At 48.7% G+C, this 25,722-nt stretch overlaps 1 protein-coding gene across 1 annotated transcript in view; it reads right to left on the bottom strand.

Annotated features, from left to right (window-relative positions):
* The window catches only part of SLCO1C1 (solute carrier organic anion transporter family member 1C1), a 72,445-nt gene that overhangs the window by 14,861 nt on the left and 31,862 nt on the right, over positions 1-25,722 (bottom strand). The window contains exons 8-13 of the mRNA XM_069762765.1: positions 22,362-22,604; positions 16,982-17,146; positions 12,359-12,554; positions 12,118-12,280; positions 11,849-12,033; positions 9,136-9,200 (exon numbers count right to left, since the gene is read on the bottom strand). Coding sequence (XP_069618866.1) covers positions 9,136-9,200; positions 11,849-12,033; positions 12,118-12,280; positions 12,359-12,554; positions 16,982-17,146; positions 22,362-22,604 — 1,017 coding nt within the window. The remainder of the gene's footprint in view (positions 1-9,135; positions 9,201-11,848; positions 12,034-12,117; positions 12,281-12,358; positions 12,555-16,981; positions 17,147-22,361; positions 22,605-25,722) is intronic.

The following is a 25,722-nucleotide window of genomic DNA, read 5'->3' as shown; positions in this document are numbered from 1 at the left end:
GAAGACTACCATCGGTATACAGCAAAAAAGGGGTGTCAAACCGGGCGTAGGCCAGCAATGGGGCACTCGTTAGGGCGGTTTTCACTCCATCAAATGCCTTTTTCTGTAGGGGCCCCCATGGAATGGGGCGATTTCGAGGACCCAGCGCTGTCCCTCTCAAAAGTTCATTCAAGGGACTCACCACTTGTGAGAATTTAGGCACAAACCGCCGATAGTATCCTGCTAGGCCCAGGAAGGCCCGCACTTCTCGCAGGTCACAAGGAGGTGGCCACTCTTGTACCGCCTTAATCTTACTGGCTAAAGGTAGTACCCCGTCCGGGGTCACCAGATGCCCCAAATATTCAATCTGGTTTCGTAACAGCTGACATTTTTTTGGCTTTATTTTCAGGCCGTAGCTCTTGAGCCGCCGGAGAACTTGACGCAGCTTCTCCAGATGATCTTCAAATGAGGTTCCGAACACCACAATGTCGTCCAAATATATCAGGACTGATTCAAAATTTAGATCGCCCAAGCAATGTTCCATCAGGCGTTGGAAGGTTCCCGGGGCGGTAGCGAGGCCAAAGGGCATCCGGTTGAACTCAAAGAGCCCCATTGGCAATACAAACGCCGTCTTGGCCCGATCTTTTTCAGCCATTGGGACCTGCCAGTACCCGCTTGCCAAATCCAACGTTGAGAAATACTTGGCCCGACCCAGGGCCGACAGGGATTCTTCAATACGGGGTAAAGGATATGCGTCCCGTACGGTGTGGGCATTCAATTTCCGATAGTCCACACAAAATCGGAGTGTCCCATCCTTCTTGCGGACCAAGACTACAGGGGCCGCCCAGGGACTCCGGCTCTCTCGGATCACTTGGTTGTCCAGCATACTGGCCACCATGCTCTTCACCTCTTGATAGAGCGCCGGAGGAATTTGGCGATATCTTTCTCTAATGGGTGGAGTATCCCCCGTTGGAATCTCATGCTCAATCGTCTGGGTACACCCAAAGTCCTCTCCATGTCGGGAAAAGGTCTCTTGATGTTCCCACAAAACTCTCTCCAACTGCTCCAACTGCACGGGGGTCAGCTTCTCCCGATCCACTCCCATCTGCTCCATGATCACATGAACATTCCATTCCTCCGTAGGAGGTTCAGTCCGGCCTACCTCGACCGCGAATGTCCAGGATGACTGTTGGTCTGGTCGCAATTCGAACCCTGCATTTTCCGGCACCTTCTCTGCCGGTACGAACAGTTCAGCCAGTATGGTCCCAGCGGGAATTGCAACAGCTTCATCTAAAACATTGATGCATCGGACCGGTACTCGTCCATTCTTCACAATCGCCAAAGAACGGGCCACATGTACCTTGGCAAATGAGGAACCCTCTCGGGCGGGCTCAAGTAGCACTTCAAGCCCATTCAATCTCTGTGCAGCTCCCACAGGCAGCATTAAGAGTTCCTCTTGTCTGGGTCCCAGCAGGATCGGGGCCCTCGAAGTCACTCGGACCCGGCCCACCCGGCCACCTGGGACCGCACTTTTCAGCAAGTCGCAACTCAGCACTAGACGGTGTAGAATTCTCTGTGTGGGTCGGTGTCTTGTCGCACGGGCCCAGTATCGGGGTCCTTCACTGGCATACATCTGGTGATTCAAATCTCGCAGCACGTTCATTCCGAGCGTCACTTCCATCCCTCTTCTAGGGGGGTGATCCACCAGTACTACCCCTTTCTGCCCCAGCTCTTGACCAAACATTTTTAGTTGCATCCACACGATCCCTTTTACTGACAATTGACCATTATTTGCGGCGGTCAGTCGTATCACTCGGCCATCTTCTGGAATCACTAGTCGACTGAAGTATCTCTCATATACTTCTAGAGGCATTATAGTACATTCGGATCCCGTGTCAACCAAGCACCTCATCTTCCGCCCTTCAAACTCTGCTTCTATCACTGGACTACATGCAAACAAATCTTGTTCATTCCGTCGAGGGCTTTGTGTGGGTGGGGCCGCTGCTGCTTGCCCTCTCATGGCAGCGGCCGGAAGTTTAAAGCCGGCGACGGGGTTTCTGGGGCTGTAAGCGCCCGGCAGTAACGCGAGATGTGTCCCTGGCGGCCACACTTCCAGCAGGTGATTGTTCCTCGTGGGCGAGGGCTTGACTCATTCTGATAGGACGACCTGGCCATTTGCGGGGTCACCGTTCCAGGGGGTGAGGCAGGAGGTTCCCGCGAGGGGGTAGAGGCGGGATCAACTGTCAGTTGAGACAATTTCAGCTTCAACTCCTTCACCTCAGCACGCAGAGCTTGTACCACGCTTACCAGCCCCTCTCCCCCCGACCCTGATGAACCACCTTCCTCCAGCTGGGCACTGTTCACTGACCCCTCGGGAACATAGGCCGATTTCTCTTCCCTTTCCACTGCAGCTCGGTAAATCTGCCAGAAAGATAACTCTGGTGCAACCCGGGCCATTTCCAACAGTTTGTCCCGGAGAAGTCTATTGGCTACACCGGTGATGAATTGGTCCCGGAGCAAGCGGTCTACCTCCCGGAACGCCCCCATGGCCCCCGGGTCTAGTCGCTGCATCTCATTCAACATCTCTTGTAAAATATTAGAGTACTGCATCAGGGACTCACACTATCTCTGGGGACGATTAAAGAATAGGGACCGAAGCTGGGCCACGCGCGCTCGGCCCCCCAAACTCCCCTCTAACAGTTCCAAAATCTTTTCTAATGTATCCCTCTCTGATTCTGGGCGCACCATCACCATACGCCTAATATCACCCTCCAGTGCATTTAATGCCAGCTCAGCGCGTAACGCGGGGGTCAAATTACACATGCGCAGAATACTCCGGATTCTCTCAGCCCAATCTTGCAACGCCATATTGCGCCCATCGTATTTCGGCATGTGCTGAAGTAAAGCTCCTACAGGCACATACCCTCCCGAAGTCGCCGCGGCTGCCAGGGGAACCCCAACCCCCGAGGAGGATGCGGATACAGCGGGGTCATTTCCACCCTCGCCCTCGTCCATGACAAACACTGGATCCTGCCGACTACGCCAAAAATGTAATGACCAGAGGTCCGAATAAGATCCAGTGAGTCACAAACCAAGACCAAGGCAGAAATCTCCAACGGTATTTACTCAAAGGCAAATTAATCAAGGTAATATGGAGAATATTAAGGCAGATGCACCCCAAAGATACACTAATTCAGCAGCAGCTGAAATCACTGTGCCACTCAAAGGTCTCCTGAGAACTGTGTACTACAACAGACTAGTAAGAAATTTACCTAACAGGCAACTAAAAACAGGAACAAGTGTAAATTGAATGTAGTGTTATTAAGGGAGCCCCTGGAATGGCACATTGAGTATAACTTACACAACTCTAATATAAGATACACCTCTAAAGTAACAACTTAACACTCTGAGCAGAGATACCCGGGTATCTATAACTATGGTACCGTATCCTGAGATGGATTTCCTCTCAGGCAGGAATCCGCACAGGCTGCAGCCATTTCATATCTTCAGCGCCAATAAGTTACAGCAAACTCCTCTTGTCTTGTCGGCCGATGCCGAGCCCAAACGCCAGGGTCTTAGTTAGTGGTCTCACGATGTAGTCTCTGCTTCTGTAGCTCCTAGGAATGCTTCCACAACAATCCGTCCATCTCTGTATCAGCAGTCTGTCCAGACTTGGTTCTCCACTCAATGCACAGGGAATCCACAGACTTCCAAATACGTACTGGGTTCTTAGTAAAGTCTCAGTCTTTTGTTAAATGAAGGGTTAACTCCTCTCCAGGAAACGTTAGCCTCACAAGTCTCTCACAGAGTTAAACAAAAGGTTAGTTCTTCTCCAGGGGAACGTTAACAACAAAAAGTCTCTCAAAAGCTTCTTTTCCTCCAAAAACACTTGCAGTAAATCCACACACAGTCTCTCTTTAAGATCTCACAGCAGCTTCTGCCTTTGCTTCCCGCCTTTTTCTCTCTCAGCTCTCTCTTCCTAGTTTCACTTTACACCCGAGACACCAGACCCCACCCAGCAGCACACACTGTCTCTGGGAGTTTTGCACGGTCTGTTCTCTTCTGCAATAGGCAAAAACCACAGGGTCCTAGTGCCCTCTCAGTGGGACTACAGTTCACCCTCTTACAAAGGCAGAGGTGTTGCTGAATGTCTCGGTGTGGGGAGACTCATCACTCACTGCATTGCTGCCCGTATTGACTTCCTCTGCTGCACAGAACGTCTGCATTCAGGAGACTCATCACTGCATTGCTGCCCGTTTTTTGAGTGACTTCCTCTGTTTCACTGAACGTCTGCATTCAGGAGACTCATCACTGCATTGCTGTCCTTTTTTGCGTGACTTCCTCTGTGTTACTGAACGTCTGCACTCGGGAGGCTCATCACTGCATTGCTGCCCGTTTTTTGTGTGACTTTGTGTTGCTGAATGTTTGCGCTCGGGAGGCTCATCACTGCATTGCTGCTCGTTTTTTGTGTGACTGTGTCGCTGAACGTCTGTGCTCGGGAGGATCATCACTGCATTGCTGCCCATTGTTTGCGTGACTTCCTCTGTGTTACTGAACGTCTGTTCTCAGGAGGATCATCACTGCATTGCTGCCCATTTTTTGTGTGACTTCCTCTGTGTTGCTGAACATCTGTGCTCGGGAGGCTCATCACTGCATTGCTGCCCATTTTTTGCGTGACTTCCTTTGTGTTACTGAACATCTGTGCTCGGGAGGATCATCACTGCATTGCTGCCCATTTTTTGCGTGACTTCCTCTGTCACTGAACATCTGTGCTCGGGAGGCTTATCACTGCATTGCTGCCCATTTTTTTGTGTGACTTCCCCTGTTTCACTGAACGTCTGCACTCGGGAGGCTCATCACTGCATTGTTGCTCGTTTTTTGCATGACTTTGTGTTGCTGAACATCTGTGCTCGGGAGGCTCATCACTGCATTGTTGCTCGTTTTTTGCGTGACTTTGTGTTGCTGAACATCTGTGCTCAGGAGGCTCATCACTGCATTGCTGCCCGTTTTTTGCGTGACTTCCTCTGTGTTGCTGAACATCTGCACTCAGGTGGCTCATCACTGCATTGCTGCCAATTTTTTCCATGACTTTGTGTCGCTGAACGTCTGTGCTCGGGAGTCTCATCACTACATTGCTGCCCGTTTTTTGTGTGACTTCCTCTGTGTTGCTGAACATCTGTGCTTGGGAGGCTCATCACTGCATTGCTGCCCATTTTTTGCGTGACTTCCTCTGTGTTACTGAACGTCTGTGCTCGGGAGGATCATCACAGCATTGCTGCCCGTTTTTTGTGTGACTTCCTCTGTGTTGCTGAACATTTGTGCTTGGGAGGCTCATCACTGCATTGCTGCCCATTTTTTGCGTGACTTCCTCTGTGTTACTGAACGTCTGTGCTCGGGAGGCTCATCACTGCATTGCTGCCCGTTTTTTGTGTGACTTCCTCTGTGTTGCTGAACATCTGTGCTTGGGACGATCATCACAGCATTGCTGCCCGTTTTTTGTGTGACTTCCTCTGTGTTGCTGAACATCTGTGCTCGGGAGGCTCATCACTGCATTGCTGCCCATTTTTTGCGTGACTTCCTTTGTGTTACTGAACGTCTGTGCTCGGGAGGATCATCACTGCATTGCTGCCCATTTTTTGCGTGACTTCCTCTGTGTCACTGAACATCTGTGCTCGGGAGGCTTATCACTGCATTGCTGCCCATTTTTTTGTGTGACTTCCCCTGTTTCACTGAACGTCTGCACTCGGTAGGCTCATCACTGCATTGTTGCTCGTTTTTTGCATGACTTTGCGTTGCTGAACATCTGTGCTCGGGAGGCTCATCACTGCATTGTTGCTCGTTTTTTGCGTGACTTTGTGTTGCGGAACATCTGTGCTCGGGAGGCTCATCACTGCATTGCTGCCCGTTTTTTGCGTGACTTCCTCTGTGTTGCTGAACATCTGCACTCAGGTGGCTCATCACTGCATTGCTGCCAATTTTTTCCATGACTTTGTGTCGCTGAACGTCTGTGCTCGGGAGTCTCATCACTACATTGCTGCCCATTTTTTGCATGACTTCCTCTGTGTCGCTAAATATCTGCACTCGGGAGGCTCATCACTGCATTGCTGCCCGTTTTTTGCATGACTTCCTCTTTCGCTGAACGTCTGCACTCAGGAGGCTCATCACTGCATTGCTGCCTGTTTTTGCATGACTTCCTCTGTTTCACTGAACGTCTGCACTCAGGAAGCTCATTACTGAATTGCTGCCTGTTTTTTGCATGACTGTGTCGTGGAACATCTGTGCTTGGGAGGCTCATCACTGCATTACTGCCTGTTTTTGCATGACTTCCTCTGTTTCACTGAACGTCTGTGCTCAGGAGGATCATCACTGCATTGCTGCCCGTTTTTTGCGTGACTTCCTCTGTGTCACTGAATGTCTGCACTCAGAAGGCTCACACTGCATTGCTGCCCATTTTTGCATGATTTCTTCTGTGTCATTGAACGTATGTTCTCTGCCCGTTTTTTGTGTGACTTCCTCTGTGTTGCTGAACATATATGCTCGGGAGGCTTATCACTGCATTGCTGCCCATTTTTTGCGTGACTTTGTGTTGCTGAACGTCTACATTCGGGAGGCTCATCACTGCATTGCTGCCAGTTTTTATGTGACTTCCTCTGTTTAACTGAACGTCTGTGCTCAGGAGGCTCATCACTGCATTGCTGCGCGTTTTTTGTGTGACTTCCTCTGTGTCGCTGAACGTCTGCACTCGGGAAGCTCATTACTGTATTGCTGCCTGTTTTTTGCATGACTGTGTCGTGGAACATCTGTGCTTGGGAGGCTCATCACTGCATTACTGCCTGTTTTTGCATGACTTCCTCTGTTTCACTGAACGTCTGTGCTCAGGAGGATCATCACTGCATTGCTGCCCGTTTTTTGCGTGACTTCCTCTGTGTCACTGAATGTCTGCACTCAGAAGGCTCACACTGCATTGCTGCCCATTTTTGCATGATTTCCTCTGTGTCATTGAACGTATGTTCTCTGCCCGTTTTTTGTGTGACTTCCTCTGTGTTGCTGAACATATATGCTCGGGAGGCTTATCACTGCATTGCTGCCCATTTTTTGCGTGACTTTGTGTTGCTGAACGTCTACATTCGGGAGGCTCATCACTGCATTGCTGCCAGTTTTTATGTGACTTCCTCTGTTTAACTGAACGTCTGTGCTCAGGAGGCTCATCACTGCATTGCTGCGCGTTTTTTGTGTGACTTCCTCTGTGTCGCTGAACGTCTGCACTCGGGAGGCTTATCATTGCATTGATGCCGTTTTTTTGCGTGACTTCCTCTGTGTCACAGAACATCTGTGCTTGGGAGGCTCATCACTGCATTGCTGCCCATTTTTTGCGTGACTTCTGTGTCGCTGAACGTCTGCACTCGGGAGGTGTCAGGAATATGATGTATTTGATTGTCTATGATCACACACACTGAGCTCTGCTGTGTCCATTAAAGCTGAACACAGACACACGCTGCGGGCTTTCCGATCCCCCCTCCACCCAGCTCTTGCTCCCTGCTGACAATACAACTGTAACGTGAAACTCCAGTGTGTCTCCCCTCCCTCTTGAATGCAGGAGCGTGCAGAAAACCAGTCCTTTGTCTGAAACCATGTGCTCTTTTGTTCATGTACAAACTTAATAGTAAGGCGGAGATATGAAAGTTATATATTTGGTAGGTGCTTCGGCCGGGCCACCAGGTGCGTTTTCCAATTTCCCGTACCCTTGGTATCCGAGAAACGAATTACTGCTTACTCACAGTGCATAGCCAGGTCATGTTTGGTCTTAATAGAATGCTAGTTGCAAAACAAGATCAGTGGTAAATCCATCGTCGCTATACGAGGTTGCATCCTGGAGCTACAGTGGATATGAATGTTCCATAACTCTGAGTCCCTCTGAGAAAGAAGGAGTGCATTCCATAGCTCCACCCACTCAGTGATGTCACGACCATGGGGTATAAGACTGTAAGAGCTCATTTTTCACTAGCCTTTGACCAGGAAAACAGACGCTCTGTAATGCATCTTGATGTATCGCCCCTCCCCCGCACCGCATGTTCTGCTATGAAATGACATAAGGAACTGTAAGTGATTTTTCAACTTTAATCCCTTTTTATTTGTAATTGTTTGTACATACGATACTTGTCTACTTTTATAATATTTTTGTATACTTTTGTAAACACTGCCTACCTTTTTGGAGTAAAATATATCAAATTACTAGCTTCTTTTCTCCTTGCTCTATAACGTACTGTCACCTCCTCTGAAGTGAATTACGCTACTAATTTGGGTTACCTCCGGACCCATTATTAATTAAGGAATCTGAGCTGGTGGCAGCTGATTTGTCCTGCACGTTTGGGAAACCTGGTAGCGACGGACAGCGTTGATTATTATTGTTCCCACCTGAGTGGGAGTAGTTATATCTCCCTCGCTGTAGTGTGCCCATTAGCCAGTCCAAAGTAAGGCAGCCTTTCTGGTGACTAATTATCCTAGGTCCAGTACCCTATCTGACCTGAGGGTAAGGGGGCGCCAGAGAGCTGCAAGTTCCAAATCGGTACCAGGAAGTGGGATATAGATAAATCCCCTTCAGAAAAGAACTGGGCAACCAAACAACCCCGATTCGTGAGCTATTAGTGAGAGTGGTGGGGATGATAAAAATATCCTCCATGTGAGTCATGACAGGAGGCTCATCACTGCATTGCTGCCCGTTTTTGAGTGACTTCCTCTGTGTCACTGAACGTCTGCACTCGGAAGGCTCACACTGCATTGCTGCCTGTTTTTTTGTGTGACTTTTTCGCCTCCTTTAGTGACTTTTGGTTTGCACCCTTTTGTGTCCTGTGGTTTTGTATTCTGGTTTTTAAGTCTTTGATTTGATTCATCAAATATCACTTTTCCAAAAAAAAGTAACTAAATTTTGCACAGCCGGACCTGTCCCCTATATTGTGAGAGCGCTTCTCAATGTGGCACAAAATGTGACCAAAAAGTCACAAAAACAGCGCAAAACACAAGAAGGAAAACCACAAGACAAACAAGAAAATCACAAAAGATGAAATGTGTGGATGTGATGTACAATGACCACATCCCAAGATCCACCACATAAATAAGTACACCCTGGAAACCAGCCCTGCAGGAGCCGCCTCTCACCTAGCACGCGGACCGTCATGGTGTAGATCCCCAGCGCCAGGCTCTTCAGCTCAGGGTGAACACATCTGCGGGAGAAGAGGAAAACACTGAGACCCCATATGTGACCCGGGCAGCAAATTCACAGTCACAGCCGACCATCGTATCTGCTGCATACAATGGAGACACTCCAGACAACCTGCTGTACAGTAGACTGGCTCTCCATGTGGCACAGACATGTATCATATGCTGTACAGCAGACTGCCCCTCCATGCTGCACAGGCTTGCATTATGTGATGTACTGCCTCCCCATGCTGCACAAACTTGTTTGATGTGCTGTACAGTAGACTGCCTCTCCATGCTGCACAGACTTGTATGATCTGTCGTCGACTGCCTCTCCATGCTGCACACTTGTATGATCTGCTGTACAGTAGACTGCCTCTCCATGCTGCAGACTTGTATATTCTGCTGTACAGTAGACTGCATCTCCATGGTGCATAGACTTGTATCATATGCTGTACAGTAGACTGCTCCTCCATGCTGCACAGACATGTATCATATGCTGTACAGTAGACTGGTCCTCCATGCTGCACAGACTTGCATGATCTGATGTACAGTAAAGTGGCTCTCCATGCTGCACAGACATGTATCATATGCTGTACAGTAGACTGCTCCTTCATGCTGCACAGACTTGTATGATCTGATGTACAGTAGACTAGCTCTCCATGCTGCACAGACATGTATCATATGCTGTACAGTAGACTGCTCCTCCATGCCGCACAGACTTGTATGATCTGCTGCACAGTAGACTGCTCCTCCATGCTGCACAGATATGTATCATATGCTGTACAGTACACTGCTCCTCCATGCTGCACAGACATGTATCATATGCTGTACAGTAGACTGCTCCTCCATGCTGCAGACATGTATCATATGCTGTACAGTAGACTGGCTCTCCATGCTGCACAGACATGTATCATATGCTGTACAGTAGACTGGCTCTCCATGCTGCACAGACATGTATCATATGCTGTACAGTAGACTGGCTCTCCATGCTGCACAGACATGTATCATATGCTGTACAGTAGACTGGCTCTCCATGCTGCACAGACATGTATCATATGCTGTACAGTAGACTGGCTCTCCATGCGGCACAGACATGTATTATATGTGTCACGATATTGTATGAAATATCATATAAGTTTAGTTTCTCTGCCAGCACACATAGGGTGGGCGTTGACCCCCCTTCACTCTGTGTTTAGCTTGCCTTGTCAATGTATGTGGGGAAGTTTTACTGAAGAAAGGTATTTACGACTGGCATAGCTGCAGTGGAAAGTTACTCGTACCCCTCCCAACTGCACTAGCAGAAACTGGTTTAGAAGTTCTTGTAAAACATGAAGTCCTTTGTTCTAATATGATAAGATATTGGGCCAACGACTTGGGCTAAGAGAATATTAAATACATATTGCTAAAGTCCATCGGCACATGTATCCATCACGGTAAACGCGAGCTTCTAGTTCCAACAGGGACAGAGTACGGATTATGCTGGAATGGAGTGTCCCTACTAGCCTGAGTTTAGTATCTATAGAGAGCAAATCCTAATACAAGATGAATGCTGGGTTTGTTATGACTATTACATGTTCTGTATCGGAGTTACAGGCATTAGACAAATTTAGGTTAAATTTAGTTAAGCTGAAGATAGAGGAGGGTCTGAGAAAACCAACACCTTTCCGTGATGTCATCAGGTTGAGCTATAAGTCTGTCTGTCTGCTGGAGCCTATGTGAGTCTGACTTGAAGAGCTGTTCCTAACCAGCGCTGGGACATTTGGGGTACTCCGCCCACCAGCATGGTTTTGCCTGATTTGAACTGAGAACATGTGAGTTCTACCTTTTCTTATTTAATCCCTGTTTATTTTATAATTTACCTTGTACATATTTCAATTGTCTCATATTGTAACAGCTTTATATGACTTTTTATAAACACTGCCTGAAACCTTTTACAGAGTATAATATTTAATACTAGATTCGTTCTTCCTGTTTTAAAACGTACCCTAAGTCTTCCGAAGAGAATTACGCTACTGTTTTTTGTTAACTTCGGACCCATTTAATCGAAGCTGGTGGCAGCAATACCGTGTGCAGGCCTTTGGGTGTCGTTGTAGCGACTGCGGCGTTGATAATTATTGTTCCTGCCTGAGCAGGAGTAGTTATATCGCCTCGCTGCTGCGTGCCCAATAGCCAGTACATAGCAGGCAGCCTTTCTGGCGACTAATTACCCTTGGTGCAGTACCTAATCTGACCTGAGAGTAAGGGGGGTGCCAGTTTCAAGGGGAACTGTAAGTGGGATGTACATAAATCCCTGCAGTTTGTGGTATATTGAAGAGCAGTGGGATAACTAAAATAAGCCCCTGCTGTAAACTAAGAGGTCAATAGCCTTGTGTGTTTTTTCATCACATTGTGGAGTGGAGGGATAACTAAGAAAAGCCTCCTGCACATGTGATAGCCGTCTGTTGGCCTAAAGTCACCCCGATCTGTGACGTAGGGGTGACAGTCACGGTGTGAATAGTGACAATATACTGTACAGTAGACTGCTCCTCCATGCTGCACAGACATGTATCATATGCTGTACAGTAGACTGCCCTCCACATAATCCTGTGCCTGCACTGGGTACTGGGAGGTGACTGGGAGATGACGGTGGCCCTGGCTTGCACTGGTATAACAGCTGCTGTACTGGGGTCACCTGAGAAGCAGAATGTATCCGGGGGTCCCTCCAAACGACAACGTGAAGGAGGTAATGACGGAGACCACCACAAAGTACAGGAACATCCTGGAGCACGTGCTCCCCCGGGAGCAGGGACCTGGCACTGCAGAGCTGCCACCAGAGAGTAATGGCGGATGCGCCACACAGCTGCAGTTCGTGTACACCTGGAAGACAGAAGCCATCAGCGGTCTGCGCTGCGGCACCACGAGGGGTCCGGCCCCACAAGGCGTCCGCTGGGGGCCACTCACTGCCGCCTTCCCCGTCCCATTGGTGAAGCGACAGCCGGCGAAGCAGGCGGAGTAATAGGTGATGCCATTGTCCCCGCAGACCGGATCCCACTGGTAGTGAGGACACAGGCAGTGCTCGTTACACTCAGCGAGCGCGCCGTCCACCCGGGCGATGTGTGTGTACCTGCGGAGAGTCAATGATGAGCAGAGCGCAGGCGACATGTCTGATCACGGGCTGAGAACTAACAGAGAGGTCACATACCCTGCATACGACACCGTCAGCCCCGCCACTGAGGGGCGCTCACATCCCATGCCGAACAGTGACAGCAAGATGACATAGCCAATCACAGACGACGACAAAAGAAGCTTCGCTGCCCCCACGACACCAATCCGGAACTTCTTCATGACGACTCCACCCAGGAAGACCCCCAGAGCGACAGCCGGGACGTTAATAAGCCCTGGGGGAAAAAGAAGGTCATTACCAGCTGTGCTCCTCTGCTGACATCCTCTGTGCTGCTGGGAGTCATGCGTCTTCCTCTATGTGACCTCCCCAAGGACTGAGGATGACGCCAGATCCAGCGTGGGCAGCCACGACTTTATAGGAGGAGGAGGTGAGCTGTGACATCACCTATTGTGAATGGTGGATCCTGTGCTATCAGCTGTATATAGAGGTGTTATCAGTCATTGTACAGGAGGAGGAGGTGAGCTGTGACATCACCTATTGTGAATGGTGGATCCTGTGTTATCAGCTGTATATAGAGGTGTTATCAGTCATTGTACAGGAGGAGGTGGTGAGCTGTGACATCACCTATTGTGAATGGTGGATCCTGTGTTATCAGCTGTATATAGAGGTGTTACCAGTCATTGTACAGGAGGAGGAGGTGAGCTGTGACATCACCTATTGTGAATGGTGGATCCTGTGCTATCAGCTGTATATAGAGGTGTTATCAGTCATTGTACAGGAGGAGGAGGTGAGCTGTGACATCACCTATTGTGAATGGTGGATCCTGTGTTATCATCTGTATATAGAGGTGATATCAGTCATTGTACAGGAGGAGGAGGTGAGCTGTGACATCACCTATGGTGAATGGTGGGTCCTGTGTTATCTACTGTATATAGAGATGATATCAGTCATTGTACCGGAGGAGGAGGTGAGCTGTGACATCACCTATTGTGAATGGTGGATCCTGTGTTATCAGCTGTATATAGAGGTGTTATCAGTCATTGTACAGGAGGAGGAGGTGAGCTGTGACATCACCTATTGTAAATGGTGGATCCTGTGCTATGAGCTGTATATAGAGGTGTTATCAGTCATTGTACAGGAGGAGGAGGTGAGCTGTGACATCACCTATTGTAAATGGTGGATCCTGTGTTATCTACTGTATATAGATGTGCTATCAGTCATTGTACAGGAGGAGGAGGTGAGCTGTGATATCACCTATTGTAAATGGTGGATCCTGTGTTATTTGCTGTATATAGAGGTGTTATCAATCATTGTACAGGAGGAGGAGGTGAGCTGTGACATCACCTATTGTAAATGGTGGATCCTGTGTTATCTACTGTATATAGAGGTATTATCAGTCATTGTACAGGAGGAGGAGGTGAGCTGTGACATCACCTATTGTAAATGGTGGATCCTGTGTTATTTGCTGTATATAGAGGTGTTATCAATCATTGTACAGGAGGAGGAGGTGAGCTGTGACTTCACCTATTGTAAATGGTGGATCCTGTGTTATCTACTGTATATAGAGCTGTTATCAGTCATTGTACAGGAGGAGGAGGTGAGCTGTGACATCACCTATTGTGAATGGTGGATCCTGTGTTATCTGCTGTATATAGAGGTGTTATCAGTCATTGTACAGGAGGAGGAGGTGAGCTGTGACATCACCTATTGTGAATGGTGGATCCTGTGTTATGAGCTGTATATAGAGGTGTTATCAATCATTGTACAGGAGGAGGAGGTGAGCTGTGACATCTCCTATTGTGATTGGTGGATCCTGTGTTATGAGCTGTATATAGAGGTGTTATCAGTCATTGTACAGGAGGAGGAGGTGAGCTGTGACATCACCTATTGTGAATGGTGGATCCTGTGTTATCAGCTGTATATAGAGGTGTTATCAGTCATTGTACAGGAGGAGGAGGTGAGCTGTGACATCACCTATTGTGAATGGTGGATCCTGTGTTATGAGCTGTATATAGAGGTGTTACCAGTCATTGTACAGGAGGAGGAGGTGAGCTGTGACATCACCTATTGTGAATGGTGGATCCTGTGTTATGAGCTGTATATAGAGGTGTTACCAGTCATTGTACAGGAGGAGGAGGTGAGCTGTGACATCACCTATTGTGAATGGTGGATCCTGTGTTATCAGCTGTATATAGAGGTGTTATCAGTCATTGTACAGGAGGAGGAGGTGAGCTGTGACATCACCTATTGTGAATGGTGGATCCTGTGTTATGAGCTGTATATAGAGGTGTTATCAATCATTGTACAGGAGGAGGAGGTGAGCTGTGACATCTCCTATTGTGATTGGTGGATCCTGTGTTATGAGCTGTATATAGAGGTGTTATCAGTCATTGTACAGGAGGAGGAGGTGAGCTGTGACATCACCTATTGTGAATGGTGGATCCTGTGTTATCAGCTGTATATAGAGGTGTTATCAGTCATTGTACAGGAGGAGGAGGTGAGCTGTGACATCACCTATTGTGAATGGTGGATCCTGTGTTATGAGCTGTATATAGAGGTGTTACCAGTCATTGTACAGGAGGAGGAGGTGAGCTGTGACATCACCTATTGTGAATGGTGGATCCTGTGTTATGAGCTGTATATAGAGGTGTTACCAGTCATTGTACAGGAGGAGGAGGTGAGCTGTGACATCACCTATTGTGAATGGTGGATCCTGTGTTATCAGCTGTATATAGAGGTGTTACCAGTCATTGTACAGGAGGAGGAGGTGAGCTGTGACATCACCTATTGTGAATGGTGGATCCTGTGTTATCAGCTGTATATAGAGGTGTTATCAGTCATTGTACAGGAGGAGGAGGTGAGCTGTGACATCACCTATTGTGAATGGTGGATCCTGTGTTATGAGCTGTATATAGAGGTGTTATCAGTCATTGTACCGGAGGAGGAGGTGAGCTGTGACATCACCTATTGTGAATGGTGGATCCTGTGTTATGAGCTGTATATAGAGGTGTTACCAGTCATTGTACAGGAGGAGGAGGTGAGCTGTGACATCACCTATTGTGAATGGTGGATCCTGTGTTATGAGCTGTATATAGAGGTGTTACCAGTCATTGTACAGGAGGAGGAGGTGAGCTGTGACATCACCTATTGTGAATGGTGGATCCTGTGTTATGAGCTGTATATAGAGGTGTTACCAGTCATTGTACAGGAGGAGGAGGTGAGCTGTGACATCACCTATTGTGAATGGTGGATCCTGTGTTATCAGCTGTATATAGAGGTGTTATTATTAGTGGTTGTGGAGGAGCTGCAGTATGTCATGAGGTTTATGATTTATTAGCTTCTGCTGCCATCTTGTGGTCACTTTATTACAATGCAGCCGTTTCTCACCGAAGTTTGGGGTCCCTTTTTCAGGGTTGAGGCATCTTCTGTGTGTGATCATACAGAGAACCCCCAATTTCACACTATGAGATAAGGGGGGCTCTGTGAGAATGTCAAGACTTCTGCCATGGATTTCATTAGGTGGGATTTGTTCTCTTCCCCAGGAATGACTTTTATAGTTTATGTCACCACAAAGTGACCCCGCGTCCTGGGGCCGATCGCTGACCCTGTGTTCCTTCCATTTCTCCCCTTGTAAGAGGGTCACTGCCCCTCTCTGCCCCCATCAGCTCCATTCTGTTCCCCGGGTCACTCGCCGGTCAGTCGCTTCATTCTCACTCCCATCATCCACTCTCAGCTGCAGTGATGCAATGTAACAGTCCTGACCGATACAACAAGATGCACCCACCGGTCCTGCAGCTCTGGAGGTGACTGGAGGATAAGACACGATGTAACAGCAGAATAGTGAGTGCAGCTCTGGAGGTGACTGAAGGATAAGAGAAGATGTAACAGCAGAATAGTGAGTGCAGCTCTGGAGGTGACTGAAGGATAAGAGAAGATATAACAGCAGAATAGTGAGTGCAGCTCTGGAGGTGACTGAAGGATAAGAGAAGATATAACAGCAGAATAGTGAGTGCAGCTCTGGAGGTGACTGGAGGATAAGACACGATGTAACAGTAGAATAGTGAGTGCAGCTCTGGAGGTGACTGGAGGATAAGACACGATGTAACAGCAGAATAGTGAGTGCAGCTCTGGAGGTGACTGAAGGATAAGACACGATGTAACAGCAGAATAGTGAGTGCAGCTCTGGAGGTGACTGAAGGATAAGAGAAGATGTAACAGCAGAATAGTGAGTGCAGCTCTGTAGGTGACTGAAGGATAAGAGAAGATGTAACAGCAGAATAGTGAGTGCAGCTCTGGAGGTGACTGAAGGATAAGACACGATGTAACAGCAGAATAGTGAGTGCAGCTCTGGAGGTGACTGAAGGATAAGACAAGATGTAACAGCAGAATAGTGAGTGCAGCTCTGGAGGTGACTGAAGGATAAGAGAAGATGTAACAGCAGAATAGTGAGTGCAGCTCTGGAGGTGACTGAAGGATAAGAGAAGATGTAACAGCAGAATAGTGAGTGCAGTTCTAGAGGTGACTGGAGGATAACACATAATGTAACTGCAGAATAGTGAGTGCAGCTCTGGAGGTGACTGGAGGATAAGAGAAGATGTAACAGCAGAATAGTGAGTGCAGCTCTGGAGATGACTGGATGATAAGACATGATGTAACAGCAGAACAGTGAGTGCAGCTCTGGAGGTGACTGGAGAGAGTTACCAATAATGAAGTTGGTCCGCGATGACGTCTGTCCGTACTGCTGCTCGATATATTTTGGTTTATAAGTCACCATTCCCACCAGGGAGTTATACTGGAAGACGCTGCCGCACAGGTACAGGAAGAACACCGGGTTCCCCAGGAGTCGCTTCATGGACGGCAGGAAATCTGCAGAGTAAAGAAGCAACTGAAAGCCACGTCTTGATATATAGAGGGATGAGGGATTATTATGGAGCAGTAGCACGGCTGCACTATGAATGGTGAATCAGTGCCATGTGGAGAAGAGCTGACACTCTCCTCCTGTCAGGAATATTAGGTATTTGACTGTCTATGATCACACGCATTGAGCTCTGCTACATCCCTTAAAGCTGAGCACAGACACGCTGTGGGCTATTCCGACCTCCCTTCTCACTCTGCCTGCTGCCTATGTGTGTAATTCAAAACCCTCACCAGAATCACTGAAGAAGTTTTATGGCTTTCAGCTGCAGCAGACAAATCTCCCTAAAACTACTCATTCCCTCCTCCCACATGACACCAGCCAAAACTGGTATAGCCCCTTCCAAACTGCATGAGATCCTTTGTTCTATTACTGTGATAGATAGTGGCACCGATCCGAGCTAGAGATATAAGAATTATATATTCCGGATGTCCATCGGTAGATCTATCACTCACTGAAAGCGCTAGAAGCTAAACACAACGAGGGCAAAGTGCGGATTTCTCAGTAAGCGGTTCAGGTAATTACTCTGTGTGTACTCTTAAAAGAATCTCCATGATGTGGGGCACATTCTGATCATCGTGTCGTTCGGATACGAGATTCCTACAGCGAGTTAGGCATAAAAAATAGTTTTCCTAAGTCTAAGTAAAGGGGAGATTTCAGCCTCTAAGTGATGTCACGACAGGGGGAGTGCCTGGGTCTTAGGCTAGGAAATATCTGTGTGAAGCAGGAGTCTTCAGTGTCTTTTCACTGGGGTCTAGCTGCTCTATAGATGTGACATGCATCTTGATGTGTCTCCTGAGCATATGGGCAAGCAGGAGATGAAATGATCTGAATGACCTGTAAGTGTTCTTTTCAATTTTAATCCTTTTTTTTATTTGTAATTGTATTGTACACAAGATTTGTCTCCTTTATAATATCTTTTTATACTTCGTAAACACTGCCTACCTTTTTTGGAGTAAAATATACAATTTATTAGCTTGTCTCTCCTTGTTCTATAATGAACTGTCACGTCCTCTGAGGTGAATTACGCTACTGATTTTGGGTTGACTTCGGACCCCTTAATCCTTGGAAAATCGGAGCTGGTGGCAGCATGCTTTGTCCTGTGCCATTGGGCGTTTTTGCAGAGACCGGCGGCGTTGATAATTATTGTTCCCGCCTGTGTGGGAGGAGTTATATCGCCCTCGCTGCAGCGTGCCCAATAGCCAGTACATAGCAGGCAGCCCTTTTGGCAACTAATTACCCTAGGTGCAGTACCCCGACCTGAGGGTAAGGGGGTGCCAGAGAGCTGCAAGTTCCAAAGTGAGATGTGGGATACAGATAAATCCCCTTCAGAAGGAACCAGGGGCAACCAAACAACCCCAATTTGTGACAAATTGGTGAAATCGGTGGGGATGATAAATATATCTTCCCTGTGAACCATGACAGATTGGTGGGATCCCTGACATATCCGGTGGCATTCCTGACACCTCCCATTTGCTGTCCCCTTGTGATGAGGCCCCTCCTATTCGGGTCTTTCTGTAATATGTCCTCCAAGTGTGATGTGCCCCCTTCTATGATGCGGTCCCCTTCTGTGATGAAACCCCTCCTGTGATGTGGCCTCCCTCATGTCTTTGCGGCCCCCTCCTGTGATGAGGTCCCTACTGTAATGCAGCCCTTCTTGTGATGTGGCCCCCTTCTGTGATGCGGACCTTCCTGTGATGCGACCCCCTTCTGTGATAGTGTCCTTCTTGTGATGCGGCCTCCTCCAGTGATGTGGCCCCTCCTGTGATGTGATGAGGCCTCCATCCTGTGCTGCGGACCCCCTCCTGTGATGCGGACCCTCTCTTGTGATGCAACCCCCTCCTGTGAAGCGACCCCCTCCTGTGATGCGGACTGCCTCCTGTGATGCGGCCTCCCACCTGTGATGCGGACTCCTACCTGTGATGCAGACCCCCTCCTGTGATGCGGCCCCTCCTGTGATGCGGCTCCTCCTGTGATGCGACCCCCTCCTGTAACGCGACCCCCTCCTGTCATGCAGACCCTCCTGTCATGCGGCCTCCTTGCTGTGATGCGGACTCCCTCCTGTGATGCAGCCCTTCTTGTGATGTGATGCGGCCCCTCCTGTGATGTGATGCGGCCCCCCCTGTGATGTGGCCCCTCCTGTGATGTGATGCGGCCCCTCCTGTGATGTGATGCGGCCCCTCCTGTGATGTGGCCCCTCCTGTGATGAGGCCCCTCCTGTGATGTGATGCGGCCCCTCCTGTGATGTGGCCCCTCCTGTGATGTGATGCGGCCCCTCCTGTGATGTGGCCCCTCCTGTGATGTGATGCGGCCCCTCCTGTGATGAGGCCCCTCCTGTGATGTGATGCAGCCCCTCCTGTGATGTGGCCCCTCCTGTGATGTGATGAGGCCCCTTCTGTGATGTGGCCCCTCCTGTGATGTGATGAGGCCCCTTCTGTGATGTGGCCCCTCCTGTGATGCGTCCCCTCCTGTGATGAGGGCTCCTCCTGTGATGAGGGCTCCTCCTGTGATGCGGCCCCTCCTGTGATGCGGCCCCTCCTGTGATGTGGCCCCTCCTGTGATGTGATGCGGCCCCTCCTGTGATGCGGACTCCCTCCTGTGATGTGGCCCCTCCTGTGATGCCGCCCCTTTTGTGATGCGGACTCCCTCCTGTGATGAGGCCCCTCCTGTGATGTGGCCCCTCCTGTGATGCGGCCCCTCCTGTGATGTGATGCGGCCCCTCCTGTGATGCGGCCCCTCCTGTTATGTGGCCCCTCCTGTGATGTGATGCGGCCCCTCCTGTCATGTGGCCCCTCCTGTGATGTGGCCCCTCCTGTGATGTGATGCAGCCCCTCCTGTGATGTAGCCCCTCCTGTGATGCCGCCCCTCCTGTGATGCGGACTCCCTCCTGTGATGTGGCCCCTCCTGTGATGTGGCCCCTCCTGTGATGTGGCCCCTCCTGTGATGTAGCCCCTCCTGTGATGCCGCCCCTCCTGTGATGCGGCTCCTCCTGTGATGTGGCCCCTCCTGTGATGCGGCCCCTCCTGTGATGCGGCCCCTCCTGTGATGTGATGCGGCCCCTCCTGTGATGTGCTCAGTATGAATAGGAAGCAGCAGCTTTATGTGCTGACACTTTTCTGTCCCTGTGTAATTAGGGTCTTCCTGACTTCAGAGCCACATGCTCGATGTCCCAGACTCTGTGGGGCCACGTACCAGATAGGAATATTGGTTAGTAGTGACAGGTGTAGGCGCTATAGATACAGGAGACATATTTTCGGCATGGTGGCGCAGTGCGGAGCGCAGCACATTCACTTGCATTGCTCTGCGGTCTGCACATTAGCCCAGAATTAATATCGGCCGGGTGATAACGTTGTATATGTCATGTCTCATCTAGGAACCTAAAATCATGATGGAAATATGGGGTTAATATCTCCCGCCTGGGACCTCCAGGGGGGCAGATATCCTTAACATCGGGGATCTCATCACTTTTGGCACCTGAGCCCCCATCTCATCTACCGGCCCCCATCTGAGGTCACCGGGGGAGGTCGGTGGGAGCGGCTGGTACCTGGTAAAAGACCCCATGTGTTATGAACTGGTGGTTCAGAAACACAATGGACCTGGTGGTTAATAGCACACAAAGTGACCTGATAGTTACTAATAACATAGGACGAGCTCTGAGACGTGGGAACTCTGCTGACCGCAATCCCTAGTCCTATCACACCACACTAGAGGTAGCCGTGGAGCGCTCCTGACCAGACCTAGGCTCCTCGACACAGCCTGAGAAACTAGCTAGCCCTGAAGATAGAAAAATAAGCCTACCTTGCCTCAGAGAAATTCCCCAAAGGAAAAGGCAGCCCCCCACATATAATGACTGTGAGTAAAGATGAAAATACAAACACAGAGATGAAATAGATTTTAGCAAAGTGAGGCCCGACTTACTGAATAGACCGAGGATAGGAAAGATAGCTTTGCGGTCCCCACAAAAACCTACAAACAACCACGCAGAGGGCGCAAAAAGACCCTCCGCACCGACTAACGGTATGGAGGTGCTTCCTCTGCGTCCCAGAGCTTCCAGCAAGCAAGACGAACCAAAATAGCAAGCTGAACAGAAAAAATAGCAAACCAAGAAACACAAGCAGAACTTAGCTTATGCAGTGAAGACAGGCCACAAGAACGATCCAGGAGAGAGCAAGACCAATACTGGAACATTGACTGGAGGCAAGGAACAAAGAACTAGGTGGAGTTAAATAGAGCAGCACCTAACGACTTAACCTCGTTACCTGAGGAAGGAAACTCAGAAGCCGCAGCCCCACTCACATCCACCAGAGGAAGCTCATAGACAGAACCAGCCGAAGTACCACTCATGACCACAGGAGGGAGCTTGACCACAGAATTCACAACACCCATGATCAGTGCTGGGAGATACAGCTGCTGTAAGGACTTTCCGAATCAGAGCGCCCCCCTCCTGCAGATCTGCGCCATTCCTGTGACATCAGGTCTAGCGCCTTTCTTGTGTTTCTCCCGGTTATTTATGCGCCTGTACACACTGTGTTGTGTCGTCCCCTCTGTAACATCTCTTGTGTATTTATCAGCGCGGCTGAATTGTGGGATTAATGATAGAAATGTAACAGCTTCACTCCTCTTACTCTATAAACCGCACCCTGAAGCCTCGTGAGGCCCCACGTTACCAGTAACAGGCGTCCAATGGGCCTGTGATAAACGATCGGTGGCAGCTAGACACTGTGCAGCACACAATAACGTGACCAGTGAGAGCAGGTGCGGCCCCGTCCATCAATCGTCAGTCAAGTGTGTTACTGTACTGATAATTGATGGCAGCGGTGTGATCAGGAGTGCTTCTCCCTAACGATTGATGGCAGCGGTGTGATCAGTAGTGCTTCTCCCTAACGATTGATGGCAGCGGTGTGATCAGTAGTGCTGCTCCCTAACGATTGATGGCAGCGGTGTGATCAGTAGTGCCGGTCCCTGATGATTGGTGGCAGCAGTGTGATCAGTAGTGCTTCTCCCTAATGATTGATGGCAGCGGTGTGATTAGTAGTGCCGATCCCTGACGATTGGTGGCAGTGGTGGGACATCTCCCTGAACGTCATAGAGGGGTTGTATAAGGCTATGAATGAATGGCTATGCACGGCATGAGAAGCATTGGATAAGTATTAGCGCCCCCTCTACCTCTGGCCATGGTCAGCAGTTGCCCCGGCTCCTGCGGAAACGTCTGGTCTCTCAGCTCCTCCAGGATGAACCTGGACTGCTCGGAGGAGGTGCTCGAGTCCTTTCGGGGCTCTGATTTCGGCTGCTCCTTTGGTAGAAACCAGAAAGGGATGGTGGCGAGGAGGCTGATGACACCGGCGATCAGGTAACCGAGCCACCAGGCCCCGACCCACTGCTGGTCCTGAGGGGTGATGGTCACTGCACCTGGACAGAGACATGGCAGAGCCAAGACAAGATGTCAGTCCCTCTCTCGTCCCCGCCGTCCGTGGCTCAGCGGTTCTGGGGGGCACACCAGGTCGGCTACCTCAGACACCAAATTCTTTGGGGGCTCAAAATGTCTCATACTTCCGTCCTTCACATACACTCTGAAGTGATCTTTGTGACTCTGGATCGTATCATCTTGTCACCATGCACTAACAGTAGTTGTCCTCCCTGCACTGCCTATGCAGAGCGCAGCAGCCGTAATGACATTTTTTCTGCCTCTGCTTTGCATAGATAGTGACACAGATGGCAGAGTCCATAGGATGGTAACGTGAGTGCAGCAGCCGATGACAAGCATCGTTCCACTATATATTCAGGAGGTGTTACATACTGAATACAGCTCCTTGAAAAAGTCTTCACTCCCCATGAACTTTTCCGCATTTTTTCACGTTACAGCCACAAAGTTCCATGTATTTCATTGGGATGTTCAGTGACACAAAGTAACAAGTATTAGTGACGAGTAAAGAAAATAATACGGGGTGTACTAATTGTTGTACAAATATAAAACTGAACATTATGCTGTGCACTAGCGTTCAGTCCCCTGTAGTAAGTACTTTATAGGACCCCCTGTCTCTGCAGTCACTGCTGCAGCCTTTTGGGGTCTGTCTCTCCCAGGTTTTCCTCCAGGATCGCCCTGTATTTAGTTACATCTATCGACCAATCACCTCTGACCTGCTTCCCTGCCCCTGCTGAAGAAAAGCCTCCCCACAGCATGATGCTGCCACCACCATGTGTGACGGTGAGGACGGTGTTTTCAGGGTGATATTCAGTGTTAGTTTTCCACCACACATAGCACTTTGTATTTATCCCAAATGTTCTCCTTTGGCCTCCTCTGAGCAGAGCCTCTTCCTCCACACACTCCTTGTGTCCCCTAAATGGTACTTCTTATGGCTTCCACAATGTCTTTCTTCTTGCTCCTCTTCCATAAAGGGCAGATTTGTGTATGCAATGGAGATCACAAAGATCCCACCGCTGACACAGATCACAAAGAGATCGCACCACTGCCACCAACTGTCATCACAATCACACAATTGATGGGTGATGGAAGAGGCCATGGCTGCTACTATGATTGTGCACTGCCCAGTGACCGTATAGTATATACACTTCCGATCCCAGCACATGGGCATGTACAGTGCCTTGCGAAAGTATTCAGCCCCCTGGAACTTTTCAACCTTTACCCACATATCATGCTTCAAACCTAAAGATACCAAATATATATTTTTGGTGAAGAATCAATAACAAGTGGCACACAATTGTGAAGTTGAACGAAATGTATTGGTTAGTTTAAATTTGTGAGGAGATTCAAAAACTGAAAAGTGGGGCTGTCACGATTCACACCGTGACCGTCACCCCTACGTCATGGATCGGGGTGACTTTAGGCCAACAGACGGCTATCACATGTGCAGGGGGGCTTATCTTAGTTATCCCTCCACTGCTACAATGTGATGAAAACACACACACAAGGCTATTGACCTCTTAGTTTACAGCAGGGGCTTATTCTAGGTATCCCACTGCTTTCAATATACCACAAACTGCAGGGATTTATGTATATCCTGCTTTACAGTTCTGCTTGAACTTGCAGCTCTCTGGCGCCCCCTTACCCTCAGGTCAGATTAGGTACTGCACCAAGGGTAATTAGTCGCCAGAAAGGCTGCCTGCTATGTACTGGCTATTGGGCACGCTGCAGCAAGGCGATATAACTACTCCCACTCAGGCAGGAACAATAATTATCAATGCTGCCATCGCTACAACGACTCCCAAAGACACAGCACACGGTATGCTGCCACCAGCTTCGATTAAACGGGTCCAAAGCTAACCCAAAACAGTAGCGTAATTCCCTTCAGAAGTCTTAGGGTACGTTTTAGAACAGGAGAATGAAACTAGTAATTTATATATTTTACTCCGAAAGTTTAAGGCAGTGTTTATAAAAAGTGTATATAAAGATGTTACAAAAGAGACAATTGAAAATATGTACTAGGTAATTATAAAATAACGGGATGAAATGAGAAAAGGTAAAACTCACATGTTCTCAGTTCATTTCAGGCAAAATCATGTTGGTAGGCGGAACCCCAAATGTCCCAGTGCATCAGGAGGTCTGGATAGAAACAGCTCCTCAAGTAAAACTCAGACTAAGACTGGGTTAAGTGTAATCACTTAAAAGCTGCAGCCTTGTGACATCACTAAAGGGGTTGGGTTAACATCGCCCTCCCCTCTCCTCAGCTGTACAATTTTCTCCAATTCGTATAATTCTTGTATTTTCGTTCCCGAACATGTCAGAATCATAACACACCCAGCATTCAGCTTATTTTAAAATTGGCTTTCTAATGAGACTAAATTCGGGCTCGTTGGGACACCCGTTTCCGGAGAAATCTGTACTCTGTCCCTGTTGGAATTAGAGGCTCATGCTTACAGTGGCTGACAGATCCGTCGATGGAGATTCGCAAAATTGACTTATTATTTTCCTAGCCCAAATCGGTGACCCAATATCTTACTATAAGATGACAAAGAACTTTCTGCCTTTAGAGAGATATCAGACCAGTTCTAGCTGATTCTAAATGGGAGGAGGGATGAGTAAGTTGCCCAGAGCCTGGAATTTACAGCCAGAGCAATAAAACCTCTTCTACACACACACATTCCAGAAAGCAAAACACAGAGTGGAGGGGGGGTCAACGCCCACCCTATATGTGCTGTCAAGGAAAACTAAAACTTATATTATACATTATCCTCACAGGGACGTGCAATATTATTCGGCCCCTGTAACTTAATACTTTGTTGCGCCACCTTTTGCTGCGATTACAAGTCGCTTGGGGTCTGTCTCTATCAGTTTTGTACATCGAGAGACTAAAATTCTTGCCCATTCTTCCTTGGCAAACAACTCGAGCTCAGTGAGGTTTGATGGAGATCGTTTGTGAACAGCAGTTTTCAGCTCTTTCCACAGATTCTCGATTGGATTGAGGTCTGGGCTGTGACTTGGCCATTCTAGCACCTGGATATGTTTATTTGTGAACCATTCCATTGTAGATTTTGCTTTATGTTTGGGATCATTGTCTTGTTGGAAGAC

This window comes from Ranitomeya imitator, chromosome 4 (genome assembly GCF_032444005.1).
Source record: "Ranitomeya imitator isolate aRanImi1 chromosome 4, aRanImi1.pri, whole genome shotgun sequence".
Taxonomy (NCBI): Eukaryota; Metazoa; Chordata; class Amphibia; order Anura; family Dendrobatidae; genus Ranitomeya; species Ranitomeya imitator.
This window is presented reverse-complemented; position numbering and strand designations above follow the sequence as displayed.